The following is a 15,807-nucleotide window of genomic DNA, read 5'->3' on the forward strand; positions in this document are numbered from 1 at the left end:
ATGAGACTTATTATACTTTTAGATATTTTTATAATTAAAAAATACAGTAATTTTAATTTATAATGGGTATAAATTATTAATCTTTATTAAAAAATAAAAAAGCTTATGAAGCTAGTCGTTTATAAGTCATTTAATGTTACCATTACCTTGCTAGGCCCACTTTTTTAGTTTTTTTTTTTTAAAGCATAATTAAATATTCTGGGAGTTCTTTTGGTTAACTCAATTGGATTTTAATAATTCTAGATACACATTTGTTCTCAACCCCAATTTTATAACATGTTAATACGTGCAATTGTGAGCGATAGACACTTTCTGTCCATTACAATTTACACTAATCCACCAATTTTAGTCGATCACTTACAATGGCATAAGTCAATAAGTTATAAAATTGAGTGTGAAAATGAGTGTAGTCATACTCCATAGTATCGTCGGTTTATATTTTTCAAAATTCCAACCATCTCCATAATTGGTATATGGTTAAGTACCAACAAAAAAGAAAAATCATTAACTCAAGGGATCCCACCAAAAAAAAAAAAAAAAAAAAACACCTAAACTAGCAAATTTTAGCTAAAACCCCAATTCTCTACTTAAAATCATAGGCGGAGGGAGGGTGTTAGAGTCCAGCTAAGCCATTGATTCAGCTTAATCATGATTACTGTACAATTATATAAATAATCATCTTTTATAATACACTTCACGTTACCACACATTCTACATAACCACTTCCAGTTTTTTACTATTAATTTAAGATTTTATGTATTATTTAACATTTTCTTTTTAGTGTTTTTTTATTTGTATTTTAAAAAAAGACAAAGATAACATAATTAAGTTTCTTTTTTTATTTTTATTTTCTTTATTATGTGAAAAAAATAAAGGCTATGTTGAGTCAACCTAACCCCTAAAAAATAGGGTTAGAGTAATAGATTCGATAATCCATTTAGGATGTCTTGATTTTAACACAAATTGAACTAACCAAAACCAAGTCAACCTGACCCAATTGACAAGTCTAATTTAAACCTTAAGGGCTAACGGTGTTAGCAAATTCCTCAAGAATTAGGAGGAAAAGGTTACTCTAACTTGTTTGTAATTTTAAACTCTAACTTCATCTTTCTTATGTTTGTTTGAAGGGCAAGAAAGCGAAATATAAGATTTATTATTATTTATTTATTTATAAGAAAGTGACGTCCTAATTTTTGGCCAAATAATTTCATTCTTTGCCCATAAAACACCATTGAAACCCCATGGACTGATAGTGTAATGGTTTGAATTTAAGACCTCTAAGTATACTTCTTGCTCCAAATAAATGACTCCAACACCAAAGTACTCTCGTGGCTCATGGGGGAGAAAAAGAATAAGAAATTTGATTGGAAGACGAGGTGATTTAGGCATTTTATACTCCAAATGACCACTATGGTTTTCTATTATAAAACAAAAATGACTTTGTTTGCTAATTGTTTTTTAGATAGTCGGATCAATGAGTAGGACCTCTGTAGTTCCATCAAACTCAATTACATCTTGATCAAATATCTTTAGGGCTTGTTTGGATTATTTTTTTTTGTGGGGGGCGGGGAGGGGGAGTGGAGAGGAGTAGAGTAGAGTAGAATTTGCTGAAAATAGACTAATTTTGGGATAACTCTACTCTACTCCCACCCCTTCCTCTCTATCCAAAGATTCCAAACGAACCATTAAAAATACTTGAATTCAAAGTAAGGATGTTTTTTTGTTTTTTGAGAATCAATTCAAAGTAAGGATGTTAATTAGTTAAAACTATCTATAAGAGAATGGGAATTCAATTTTAGTGTCATTATTTTGGAAAGTTGATTCTCTTTAATCTACTTTCATTTAGTCTTTACTTACCCCTTTTTTTTGTTCTTTTTCTTTTTCCCACTCCTTAATTAAATGTCTCAAAGCATAGAAACTTCAAATAAGTGAAAACAAAACAAACAAAAATGTTTTTATTTTTTATGAATCAATAAACTTTATTAAGAAGAGGAGGGGCTACTCCTAGAAACAGAAGCAAGTACTTCAACTAAAATGGGAATCTTTTTTTCTTTTTTTTGAGAAAAACTAAAGTGGGAGTTTGAATTACAGAACAGTCCCAAATGTATATTGTTTGCAGATCGGGGAATCCCCTTAAAATTACAAAACTCAAAAACTTGGGACATATCCAAATTCCAAAATTAAATATCCATATTTACAACAGAGGATCTCCAATTTGCCAACAAAAAAATGTTTGTGCTTAAGAAAGCAACCCCATTTTATTATACCTTTTTATTAGGGTTTCAAAAAGTTATGATGAGCAAAGGAAATATGTAGGAATAATTATGTCATTCTTTTAAACTAGTGTGTAGTCCGTGCATATGCACGGATACAATTAAAAACAATCACAATTATACGATTCAAATTATACACATTTTTTTAGAAGAAGTTCAAATTATTCATGGTATTAACTTACACTTTTTTTAAAACCATACATTTCTAAAATATATAATAGTTTCTCATTATATATATATATATATATGATTTAGAATTTAATTGAATTTTCTTTGAACTTTCAAAAAATATATATATATAGATGTGAAATGCAAAACCTTCGCTATGTAATAATTTTTACTAGAATCTAGGTAGAAAGAAAAATGAAGAAGTATACAAAGAACCCACATCCCCTTCTCCCAAATGCGCAATGATCCCCTTGGATTTATCATTTAATAAAGAATGTATATATAAATGTACTTTTGTAAAGTGCTTGATACAAAAGTAGAGATAGAAAAAGTTAGTGCATGTGACACAAAAAATATGAAAATGGGAGAGGACGTGGGTTTTGCTGTACACTTCTAGAAGACGCATGTGAGTAGTCCAAGCAAATCGGCAAATCCAGTCCTTTGAGGTCAAACCCATGATACATGAAGAGTCTAATATTACATTTTATATATGTACACGTACAATGGTTCTTATAAATTATAATAACCCATGATTCATGAAGAATGTCATCCTAGCCACTGCAAAGCATTGTTGATAAGCAAAAACATTTGAGTCTAAGGCTGCGTTTGTTTCGGGTGAAAATGGAATTGGGAAAATATTTTATATTTTTTTTGCATATTTGAGTGCACATGTAAAATAAAGTCAAACTGAAAATAAAAATTTTTGACTATAAAATATGTCTCTTGACCCGTAAAATAGATTACACATCTATTTTACCTTCAAACAATTTCCGGACTCACACAAGCCAAGAGAGAGAGAGAGAGAGCTACTCATGCCAAGCCCATGTCAAGAAGAAAGAAGAGGGTACCGCCAGTGAAGCCCAGAACCAGCCCCCAACCCACGGCCCCGCCGTCGTGCTTGAAGCTCGTCGTTGCTGCCACTTGAAGCTCATCGTTGTTCAAAGCTTTAGATCGTTGTTGCTTGAAGCTCATCATCGTTCGAAGCTCTAGATCAAAGCTCATCATCGTCGCCGCCCTATAGCTTGTCTCCTCCACCTCTCGATCTCGTCATCGCTGCCTCTAGATCAACCCCCATTGATTGGATCTCTATTTCTTTCACAATCTACCTCTCTCTTTCTTTCAGTCTCTCACTCTTTCTTCCTCTCTCTCTCTCAGTTTCACTGTGTTTGAGAGTTTAACAATTGGTTTTATTTTGATTTTTGTTTCTTTAAGTTTATAGATTGAAATTTTCTATTATAAAATTTGTTTGGAAGTTGAGAAAATGGCTGAGAAAATGTTAGAAAAATGTAGAAAAATAGCATTTTCAGAATGTTACCAAACACCTGAAAGTATTTTCCAATACAATTTTCAGGATGCAACCAAACACTTAAAAATATTTTTTTTTTCCTAAAATTATTTTCATCCGAAAATATTTTACACTTAGAAAATAATTTACGTGTTGCCAAACACAGCCTAAGAAAAATTGAGTTTAGCTGACACCTCGTTTGCTTTGCTAGAAAATGTTTTTAGTGAAAATATTTTCAGATGTTTAATGTAACATATAATTTTTTAAGTACAAACCACCAAAAATAGTGCCTCCCAACCATTAGATTACGGGAGGGGGTTTTACATCTTTTTTGATAAAACATTTTACAAAATTTTATGAAGAATTTTATGGTTAACGGAAAACATTTTCAAGTTTGGTCAAATTTTACAATGAAATAAACACAATAAAATGTTGAAAATATTTTCCTAAAAACATTTCACGTTGAAATAAACGGAACATCAACTCTACTTCTACTATTAAAGAATGCTGAAATCAATCAACACCAAAATTAAGAGAAGAATTACATGCATAAGGGATTTGGCTTTTTATGTAAGAAGAGTTATCTTCTTTTTTGTTGCATTTTTCTATTCTCTTAAAATTTTCTATTAACATAGTTCATTTATTGCTTAAATTTTATATTTTTATATTTTAGATAATTGTAATCCATCTTAATTATTGATATTATGTTTTTAATTTGGTGTTCTTGATAGTTTTTATCAAGATTAGGTTAATGGTTATTTCCTCAATCATTGCACTCATTAAAAATGACTAGGCTTGGTAATGAATTTGGAGTCTTCTATATATATATATATATATATATATATATATATGTAGGGCGTAGCCAGGATATTTTGCTTGGGGAGTAGAATTATATATTCCTATGTTGAATTCATAAATATATGTTATACAAAAAATTTTCAATTTAAAATATAAGAATATTATTTCTAAACTCGAATCAATTCATCTAAAACTTTTTTTTTTTTTTTATACAAGATAGAATTTGTACTCTAGTCTAATTTAAGTCTATATGTGTGTAAAACTCCCTCCTGAAAACTTGAACCCCAGTTCTTGCCCCTCACGAATATTTATACTTGTGGAGTGACCACTGCATCTAAAACTAAAATTAAAAGACAAAATTAGCTAGGGAAAATATGAGATGATGATGAAAAGATCAAATTTGTGAAGAAAAAAACTCATAAGTTTGTGTTGTCAATGCACAAAATATACATAGGAACACTGCACTTTTGGATGCAAGGAACACAATGCATAGCACTTTTGTATAATTATAAAAAAGAAAGGACACATGGCGTCTAGGCATTTGTTAGGCTTTGGTAAAAGTTTATGCTTTAATTGGGTGGGGTCTACTTGATAAACTAATAGTGGGGTAAACTAACTAAAATGGTCATTGTTTGATTTTAAAAGAAAGAATAAGCAAACTCATGTAAACTAGGATCTATGAAATTTTTGTTGGGGCTAATCCTTACAATTTTAAGAACTCAACCTATTTTAATATATTATTATAAAGGGATTTCAAAGTTTAAGGAAAGTTAAACATATACATGGCAAGTTGTGATTGGTGGAATATAAAGTGAAACACAAAAAATTGTACAAATGATTTGTATTCATATATATATATATATATATTCCTCTTTTAGTGCCCTAATTTATATATCACTATTCAATGTTGCAAAAACTTTACTTCAAGAAAATTTTGCCGAATCTTTATTCGCACAACTTAACTTAAATAGTTTATTACATATTGTAAAAATGTCATTTTCCTTAATTTTTTTTCTTCAAAATAACTCATAATTAAATACCATTTAAATTGAGAGATAAAATAATGGATAAGTGGATAACGATAAAACCAATGTTGTGGAAGTGTAGTGAAAAAGATTGTAGGAAATTATGTATTTTCACAACATTTTTTTTATTGGATATTCTCACAACAACTTTAAGCTTTGTGCTTCATGATTTTAAACCATAGGAAATTTTATGGCTACATTCTCACCTTCTCTTGACTCTCTTATTTAACCATTTGTATGGGTTTTTTTTACTCCAAAGAAAAGAATTGGAAATAGGGATACTTAACTCTAAACTAGCATTTGGGCACATGCGCTCTTCTATATAAATATATATATATATATATATATCCCCCCTAAAGATCAATACCCCTCATTCATTATGATTTTGGGTCACTATATTTTTCAATTACAAAATTACCTAAAAGTGTGATGAGATTTATGTGTTTGTGTGTAAAATAATTTTTTCGTATATAAATCTCTTCACACGGCTAGGTATTTTTATTATTGAAATATGTAGCAACCCAAAATTATGATGAATGGAAGGTATTGACTTGACCTTTAGAAAAAAAAAAAAATAATCAAACTACAAAATAGGCAATTCATTTTCTCTCATGTAAAGCGAATAGGCAATTCAGTTGCCCATTATCTTGCTAGATCATCAAAGATAGGTAATGTAGTGCAGGTTTGGCACGATTTAGTTCCTGATGATATAGCCCCCTTGGTTACACGGAACTCTTTGTAGCTTTTTTTTGTTTTATTATTCAATAATACATGACCTCATGGTCTGATTTCTCACAAAAAACCTATTTCATTATATTGTTTATTACAACTTGCCAAGTATGACCTAATTATTACTAACAAACTCATAAATATGCTTTGTTTGTTTTAGCAATGATACTTTTTAGAAAATGAATTATTTTCCAAAAAACATTTTTCATAAAACTATCTCATTTTCCTATGTTTGATAGCAATTTTAAATGAGTTGAAAAACAATCTCATAACTTCCCTTATTTAGCTTGTTGTGAGATAAAGTTATCTTAAAAAAAAAAAATTAGTGAAAAATAATCTCTTAAAATAAGTTATACTTTTTATATTGATTAAAGATAGTTTTCCTTTTTAACTCATTTTTCTAATGCTACCAAATACAGAAAATTATTTTTACACAATATTTTCTATCAAAATAAATATAACGTGTGTGTGTATATATATATATATATATATATATATATATTCTTAGCAGTGGGACTGTGGTCCAATACTAGAAGTCTAGAACAAATCAAAAAATTTCCTGTCAGGATCCTTCCAAAAGAGAGTGACTTAAAAGTCCACATTTATTAATAATTCCAAATATTAGACTATTTTCAAGCGGATCATCTTTCGTCTCCTCTAAATTTAAGGTGTCCTATCTTATTAAATTTAAATGCATTAAGTCTTTTTTTTTTTTGAGAATCAAAATGCATTAAGTCTGGTTACCCACATTACTAAAGTGGACCAAACTCCTACGTCCTACCGTTCACATTTAATGAATTCCCATAAAAAGAAAAAAGCATTTAATGAATCTTATTTTAAAAAAAAAACCGTTTAATGAAAAAGTTTCAAGGAAAGAAAAAGGAGACATTTAATGAATGAAAGAAAGTAGTGGAAGAAAATTTCCTGACAAACTGTTCCTGTCTTTTTTTATCAATCAATGTGTCGTAAAATCAAACGACAAGATCATTTTCATCTGCGGTTGTAAAATTATGTCATTTTAAAATATCAAAAAACATATTTTATTATTTTATTATATTTTTTTATGATATATTTTATTGTTCAATTTTATATATTAAAATAATAAGTGATAGAAAACATCACTGAAGTTTGTGACCAGATGTTAGCGCACAGTAAGTCAATGTGCTGTAGGTGAGAAAAAAAAGCTCTGCAACCGGAGAGAAAAACTGAGAGCTGGTGATGGCAAGGGAAAGGAGCACTGAAGAGGAAGATACTTTAAAAAGGAGCACAAAGAAGTTTAAAGATGACCACTCGGCAGGAGACTCTTATGGGAGAGGACCTGGGAAGGAAACGAAGGCAGGAAGTTTTTCTGGTAGCTACAGAGACCTGCTAGTGGGTTCCATCCCAGGTGCCTATGAACAGGCCTTTGGGTTTGAATCAACTATGGAGGAAGAGATTGAGTCGGATGAGGAGGAAGATGATTTGTGTGAAGGAATGACGTCGTTATCGCTATCAAAGGAGGAAAAACGCAGAATCAGAGAACCTTAGGGACAAGCTATCATTGTTAAAACGTTTGGCAGGAATGTGGAATTCCTTTACTTATCTACTAAACCAAGGTCCATGTGGAAACCTATTGGACGAATGGATATTATTGACTTAGAGTGTGATTTTTTTCTTATCAAGTTTGACCTTAAGAGTGATCTTGACGATGTGTTAAAAGGAGGTCTGTGGTTTGTTGGGCAACATCTTCTTGCCATCAGACAATGGGAACCAGAGTTTAACCCCTCGAAGGCTTCGTGTTCTTTAGTTGCAGTCTGGATACGACTACCTCAACTCCTTATTGAGTTCTATGATCCATCCATCCTTAAGAAAATTGGGAGCACCATAGGGCCTGTGCTTTGGATAGACTCGCATACTATCAATGGGGAGAGAGGCCGGTTTGCGAGGCTGTACATTCAGATAAACATTGACAAGCCTCTTATCAACTGTGTCAAGATTGGTAAAATGACCCAAACCGTGCAATATGAAGGCCTTAACTCGTTATGCTTTGCATGCAGACATATTGGGCACAGGAAGGAGGGCTGCCTTGCACTTATTAGGAAGCCAGAACCATCACCGGAGTGCCCGGTTAGTAATGACCAACCATGCAACTCAAGCTTAGGAGGCGCCATGTCCTAGGAAGATGATACGTGTGAAGGTGAGGAGCATGAGGAAGGAAAATACGGTGATTGGATGGTTGTGAAGAGAAAGAAAAGACCGACCTAGGGCAGAACACGCTATCCTAATGATAATCTAGGAGCAACAGATACAATTCGGGTGATGAACACGCAAAGTACACCTCGAGAAGCGAATTCTAACTATGGAAAGGATGGGAAGAGAAAGGCTGTTAATCTTGATGGAGTAGGGGAGTTACGGGCTATAAATACTTAACCAGTTTGGCCCAACCGTAACCAAGCTAGTTCCAAAGGAAATAGGAGTGAGTTGGCCTCTACTAAAAGTGGGACCCGAAAACCATACCAAGGTAAATTTTCTCTTGACTGTGGTGGAGTTTCTAACTCCAGCAGATGGGATAAAGCCACGTGGCCCATTAACCCACCTCTTCATGTGAACTCTCCCTCTGAAGATAAATTACCCCAGTTAAGCTTAAACTTCCAATTCGGTGCTGGGAGTAAAGAAAATGGATCTCCAAGTGAAGAAATGGGCAATCTTCCTCAGAGGGAAAGTTATTCCAGTAGGAGACAGCACAATAGAGGTGATTCAGAGAGACCTAACAGACATCATGGGGTGGTACGAAGCGGAGGCAATGGAGGCGTAGAAAAACATATTCCCTTTAACGGAGGTAAGTGCTCGACTGGGTTATCTTCCGATGGAGGACAAAGCATGGACCACCACACCGAACCCATACTAGCATTTCCTTATGGACAAGCCAAAATTCCCACTCCTAGTAAGCACTCCCTCAGCTCATCAAGAGAAGCAATCATGGATGCACCTCTGCGAAAAATCTCTGTGTGCTCTAGAAAAAATCCATCTGGAACCTGTGATTGTTCAGAGGAAAGTACTCCTGGAAAGACCCATCGAGATGGTGGTAATGGGGAATCTATATGTAATCAAGCTCCTCCAATTCTCAATGCCGATAATTGCTTGCACATTGGTTATCCGCAGCAACCAAGCTCAAATGGGGATTTTGAAACATGCTGTGAACCTCATTCCAGGTGTATTGAGGGAGAAGACCATGCTGAGGCAAGCATGGACATTGAGGGAAATTGGGGAGGAGCCATCCCTGACGTGTTTTGACTCTCGCCCCTCTCCAACTCCAATAATGAATATTTTAATTTGGAATTGTAGAAGGGCGATGAAGCCCACTTTTAAGAAGACTGTTTTGGATTTGGTTGAGTGGCATCAGCCAGTTATTCTTGTGATCACTGAGACCAGGATTGATGGGTCTAGGGCCGATGACATCATTCGAAGGCTTCCTTTTGATGGCGCCTACTCCACGGAGACAATTGGCTATGCTGGTGGAATTTGGTTGTTATGGCGCTCAGATTTTGTTTCCATGGACATTCTCTCAGCCACGGAGCAGGAAATTCATGCCATTGTCCAGGTTTGATCCTCTTCCCTCTCCTGGCTTTTAAGTTCAATTTATGGTAGTCCGAGATTTAGAGAAAGATGCATTCTGTGGAGTAATTTAAAAATCTTGTCTGAAAGGCATAATCTCCCTTGGGCGGTTATGGGCGATTTCAATGATGTGGTTAGTGAAGAAGAAAAAATGGGGGGGAATGGAATCTGTAGAAGAAGGGTGATTGAGTATACTAGCTGTATGGATTTTTGTAACCTTTTTGATTTGGAGTTCACGGGCCCAAAATTTTCCTGGACTAATAAAAGAGATCTTCCCGGTTTAATTCAAGGGAGATTGGACAGGGCGTGGGCTAACCCGGACTGGAAGGCGTGCTACCCTGAAGCCTTAGTGAAACACCTAGCGCGAATTAACTCCGACCATTGTCCTTTACTTCTATCATTAGATAACCCACCCAATGGTTTAGGTGATAGGCCATTTCGCTTTCAACTGATATGGCTTAGTCACGATGGCTTCCCTCCTATTGTTAGAGATGTGTGGGATGGAAACCAACACAATGTCACTGAAGCAATTAGCACATTTACTCGAAAAGCCAAATCATGGAATAGGAAGGAATTTGGGAACATTTTTTGGAAGAAGAGGAATTTAGTGGCGAGACTAACAGGGGTGGAAAAGGCCATGGCTCGTAACTCAGGCCATGGCTGATTAACTTGCATACTTGGTTGTCGGAAGAGCTGGATAAAATAATGGCTCTAGAAGAAGAACTTTGGGGAATCAAATCTAGGACTGATTGGTTAATTCAAGGTGAAAGAAACACTACCTTCTTTCACCTTTCCACTCTTATCCGGAGAAGCGGGAATCGTATTACTCGAATTATGAAAGAAGATGGTTCCTGGGAAGAGAACATTGAGAGGGTGAAAGATATTTTTACCAATGGTTTTGATAAACTGTATAAAACTGAGCAAGTTATGTGTCATAGAGGTCCCAGCCAAATCCCTATTTGGGGAAACTGTCTGTTGGCTTCAGAAGCACAAAATTTGGCTGCTAACCCTACGGATGCTGAGATTTTGTTTGCCTTGAAATCTATCTCTGCAATACAATCTATAAAATTGTGACTAAGATTCTTGTGAATAGGTTGAAATACCTTATGCCGACCCTAGTATCAACTTCCCAAACAGCATTCATATCTAGAAGACGAGGCACAGATAATGTGATTATAGCCCAGGAGTTGGTCTACACTATTGAAAGAAAGAAAGGGAAGGTAGGATTCATGATATTAAAAATCGATTTGGAAAAAGCGTATGATAGATTAGAGTGGAGCTTTGTGAGAAGTATGTTAGTGAGCTTGGGGTTCCATCCAGATACTGTGGAGTTAATCCTTAGCTGCATTTCCTCTACTTCGGCTTCCTTACTCTTCAATGGGAGTCGGATTGGGGAGATTTTCCCGTCCCGCGGTCTAAGGCAAGGAGACCCAATATCCCCTTACATTTTTATTATATGCATGGAGTTTTTGAACACCCTTATCAATCGGAAGTGTGAAGAGGGAAGTTGGAAAAAGATTAAAGCTTCTCGCAGTGGTCCGGGCTTCTCACATACTTTCTTTGCCGATGACTTTTTACTTTTTGCCAAAACTGATGAGAGTAATATTGAAGCTATAGTCGATGTGCTTGATGAATTTTGCAATCTCACGGGTCTTAAAATCAGCAAAGCAATATAAATTTTTTTTTTCTCGCCTAATGTTGCAACGGAGGAAAGGAGGGAGATTGTGAATCGAACTGGCATTGGTGAAACTCACAACCTTGAGAAATACCTTGGGTTCCCTATCATTCATATGGGGAGGAGACGAAATCAATTCCACTTTGTTGTGGAGAGGGTTCAAGCCAAACTGGCTGGTTGGAAATCGAAATGCCTTTCACCGGCGGGAAGATTGGTTTTCATAAAGGCATCAGTTTCCTCAATTCCTGAATATAATATGCAGTGCTACAAGATTCTGGCTAAGGTATGTGAGGATGTTAACAAATTGACTAGGGACTTTCTTTGGGGATCTACGACGGAAAAGAGAAAGCTCCACCTTGTTGGTTGGAACAAGGTTACCAATCCAATTGATTTGGGGGGTCTTGGAATTTTTGAAATGAAAGCTAGGAACTCTGCCATCTTGGCTAAGCTTTGTTGGAGAATTGCCTCTAGCCCGGACATGCCTTGGGCTCAAATGCTTGCAAACAAATACCTTACCCCGGCATGCCTAAGAGGTGAATCAAGCAAGCAGACCGTCTCTTGCATTTGGAGAGCTTGTAAGGTTGGAGGTATTGTTTTTAATAAGGGTCTGAAATGGTCCATTGCCAATGGAGATAAAGTGTGTCTTTGGAATGACTACTGGCTCCCTTCGGGACCTCTTAGGAATCTAATTGAAGGGCCTTTAACAGATGGGGAGGATAGGCTATCAGTCAGGAGTTTTTTAGATAATATGGACAACATCTCTTTTATTCTTCCTCATGGAATTGTGCAAGAAATTAGAGGCATACCTGTGGCTGAAAATCCGGACCAAGAGGACATCCTAGTTTGGGTTTTCTCTAAGGATGGTTCTTTTTCCCTTAAATCTGCCTATCTCATTGCTAAAGGGTTTAACATCTTGAACCTTGAAACTAGCCCTCATCAATGGGTGTGGAAAGCAAGTACTTTACCTAGAATAAAGTTTTTTCTGTGGTTGTGCACTCACTGTAGTGTTCCTATGAAGGAAGTGCTTGGTTCAAGAGGGTTAAATCTTGACCCAACTTGTGAGTTGTGTGGAGAAAGTCCCGAATCCATCCTTCACACTCTCAGAGATTGTAAGGTGGCAAAATCTGTGTGGAAAGATTTGGGAATTAAGGAAGGTAATCTGGAGTTCTTTGGGCTGAATCTGGATGCTTGGTTGAAAAACAACTGTGGAATGACTAGCATGTATCCAAGACCCTGTGTGCTTTGTAAAATTCTTTTTCCTCAAGCGGTATGGACGTTATGGCTGCATAGAAATAAGGCTATTTTCCAAACTGGGAAAATTGAGGAGGGCACAAGTACTTGCTGCATTAAGAAAGGTGTGGAGTTCTATGCCATTGTCCCCAATGGCCCGAACAAACCAAGAAGAATGCAAGTCCAAGTGAGATGGCTTAAACCCCCCTCCCCCCCCCCCCCCCCGGGTTGGACAAAGCTCAACATAGATGGGTCCGTGCTTAGTAACCCGACAAAGGCGGGTGGGGGTGGCTTACTGAGGTGCAGTAATGGTGAATGGTTGGCTGGCTTCACGCGAAAACTTGGAAACATGTCAAGCATTATTGCTGAACTGTGGGCTTTAAAGGATGGACTGAATATGGCCAAGCAGCTAGGGATTGATAATATTTGTATTGAAATGGATGCTGAATTTATTGTACACCTTGTTTCTAATTCCTCAATAGTCAATTTAATGCTTGAACCTCTTTTAACTGACTGCAAGAATCTGATAACGACCTTTCCTAATCATACAGTGACACACGTGTTCAGAGAGGCTAATGGTTGTGCTGACTGCCTTGCCCGCATGGGAGCAACTCTTAACCATGATTTTGATGTTCATCTTTTGTATAACCCACTGGATGTGGTGGTTGATTTACTGGCTATAGAAAAAGTCGGAACTGCTTATTGTAACAAACTTATTGTTGCTTAATCTTAATTCAAGCGTCGTTTACCAAAAAAAAAAAATATTAAAATAATATATACTACACATTAAAATAATATTTACAATTCATCAAACACAATCAACAGCCACCACTTAGCTGCCAACAACCAACAGTCACCACCACACAACCACCACATCCTCCACAACCCAAAACACAATTCAAAACAAACCCATAGCCCACCAACACCAAATCGAAAGCCTCACCACCACCACTACCTCAACCACAAATCCCGACAAAATTGAGCTTTCGGCCATGGCCATAGGTTAGAGACAAGAACCAAAAAAAAAAAAAAAAAAACAAAACAAAACAAAGGAGGAAACAAAATATAGAAGCAGAGAGATGGTGAACCTCAGTGGTGGTGTAGGCCTTAAAGCTTTCGGCCATGGAGCTTTCAGCCATCAATTGGAACTCACAGGCTAACCCACCCACCGCCGACCCATCCGTCGAAATCCATAGCCTAACCCACCCGAATCCACCTACAGCCTAACCCACCCACCATAAATCCGCCCATCCAAACCCACCCACCACCGTTGGAACCGAACCTAGCCAACATTATCTGAACCCACACATCATCGTCTAAACCCACCCATCAAACCATAGCCAAAAAATAAAGAAAAAAGAAAAAAGAAAAAAGAAAAGCCATTGCTAGAGAGAGATCGGCGTGGAAGTGATGTGTCGGTATGGAAGAGCAGTGAGGGTGAGAGAAGCAGTGGCAGAGCCAGGAATTTAGGTTGGGGGGGCAAGATTAAAAGATAAGATTGAAAGTAAAAAATTAATCAATATTAATAAAAAATAAATAAAAACTATATGTCAATTAACAACAAATATATATATATATATATATATATATGCATATCATTAAAATAAAGAAAAAAATTACAATTTATGATTAAGAATAATCAAATTAAGAGATCATTATAAATACAAATAGTTTAAACATATAATTTGAACTATAAATTTATGGTTAAGAATAGTCAAATCAAGAGATCCATCTAAATATAAACAATTTAAACATATAATTAGATTTTTCAAAAAAATAAATAAAATTAAAGCAAAAGTATTAAGAGCATGCATACCTGTGAATATTTGAACGTGTGACTTAAAAACTCAACTTGAATGCTTTTAAAATCTCCATAGAAACTTTGAGGTCCAAAGAAAGGGATTGGTATGAAAAGATTTTTTTTTTCTTTTTTATGAGAGGCGTACTTTGTTTGCATTATATATACTCCCATTTTTTTTTTCCAGAGTTCTATGCTAGTACTAATTTCTATTCCGTGTAGGTGTAGCAAAGTCGTTATTTTTTTTAATCATTACCAAGTGGGACACACGGTTTTATATTATAGTTGTAGACTTGTAGTACGTTTTTGTCTGGTCCATCAAGTTTTTGTGTTCAGACTACTATTCAATAGATCAATGTAGATATTTGTTTTTTAATCATTACTAAGTGGGACCCACTGGTTTTATATATAGAATTTTAGTAGGAGTAGAAGTCTACTACTACTAGGAAAGGTAACGTGAATTCACTGAATTGAGATTTTTTTTTTTTTTTTTTTTTTTTTTGTCTTTTTGTGTGAAGGGGGCAAATAAGGTATTTCAGGTTATTATAATATTATTAGTCAAAAATTGAAAGTTTTGGGGGCACTGCCCCCCCCCCCCCCTCTCTCCCTCCGCCGTAAAGAGAAGAAAAGATGAGAGGTTGAGAGAGGAGATGATTGGAGTTTGAGAAAAAAAGAGAGGAAGAGACTGATAGAGAGATGAGAGAGAAAAGTAATAAAAAAATCATTAAAATTTTACAACATCTGTCCCTATGCTTCCATATTTGAGAGTGCATTGTTCATCAATGTAAAATATTTTGACATTTTGAACAAGTCATGAGAGATTTTTTTTTTGGTGTTTGGTGTGCCAAATGCCAAATATTTGGCATTTGGCACACCTGATGGTAATGCTCTAAGTAAATGTGATCTTGAGCTACAATAGCTTCTAGCAATTGCTTTTGCCAATTGTTTATACCAGTTCCTATATTTGTTGCACTGTAGCTTACTTACTTCAATGAGAACAACCCTTTTTTTTGGGACTTGGTTTAGATCCAGTACACTGAACCCGGTCAGATGGTGACACGTGTCTAAAAGGTGGACATATGTCATCATCTCAATGGGTCCAGTACTACTGGAAATTGGACCTAAGCCTGACCCTTTTTTTAATCTTCAACCCAACTTAAGCTATCTTGCCTTGGTCTAATGGGAATAGTGATTCTCACACATGTCATCATCTTAACGGGTCCAGTACTACT

General features: G+C 35.6%; 2 protein-coding genes across 2 annotated transcripts; both read left to right on the forward strand.

Annotated features, from left to right (window-relative positions):
• The first annotated feature begins 9,984 nt into the window (after nt 1–9,984).
• On the forward strand, nt 9,985–10,536 carry LOC126704671 (uncharacterized). Its single transcript, XM_050403701.1, has one exon. The coding sequence runs from the start codon at nt 9,985–9,987 to the stop codon at nt 10,534–10,536; it is 552 nt and encodes a 183-aa protein (XP_050259658.1).
• Nucleotides 10,537–10,577: 41 nt separating this feature from the next.
• Nucleotides 10,578–11,548, forward strand: LOC126704673 (uncharacterized). Its single transcript, XM_050403702.1, has 2 exons — nt 10,578–10,900; nt 10,966–11,548. Exons 1-2 carry the CDS (start codon nt 10,578–10,580, stop codon nt 11,546–11,548), a joined length of 906 nt encoding a protein of 301 aa, XP_050259659.1.
• The last annotated feature ends 4,259 nt before the right edge of the window (nt 11,549–15,807 follow it).

Source organism: Quercus robur, chromosome 11 (genome assembly GCF_932294415.1).
Source record: "Quercus robur chromosome 11, dhQueRobu3.1, whole genome shotgun sequence".
Classification (NCBI taxonomy): Eukaryota; Viridiplantae; Streptophyta; class Magnoliopsida; order Fagales; family Fagaceae; genus Quercus; species Quercus robur.

What these genes read in the sequence shown, in the direction of transcription:
- LOC126704671 (XM_050403701.1), top strand. Translation starts at nt 9,985, where the DNA reads ATGGGCGATTTCAATGATGTGGTTAGTGAAGAAGAAAAAATGGGGGGG.
- LOC126704673 (XM_050403702.1), top strand. Translation starts at nt 10,578, where the DNA reads ATGGCTCTAGAAGAAGAACTTTGGGGAATCAAATCTAGGACTGATTGG. An exon ending in CCTACGGATGCTGAGATTTT is followed by an intron (nt 10,901 to 10,965) that starts GTTTGCCTTGAA and finishes TCTTGTGAATAG; the next exon opens with GTTGAAATACCTTATGCCGA.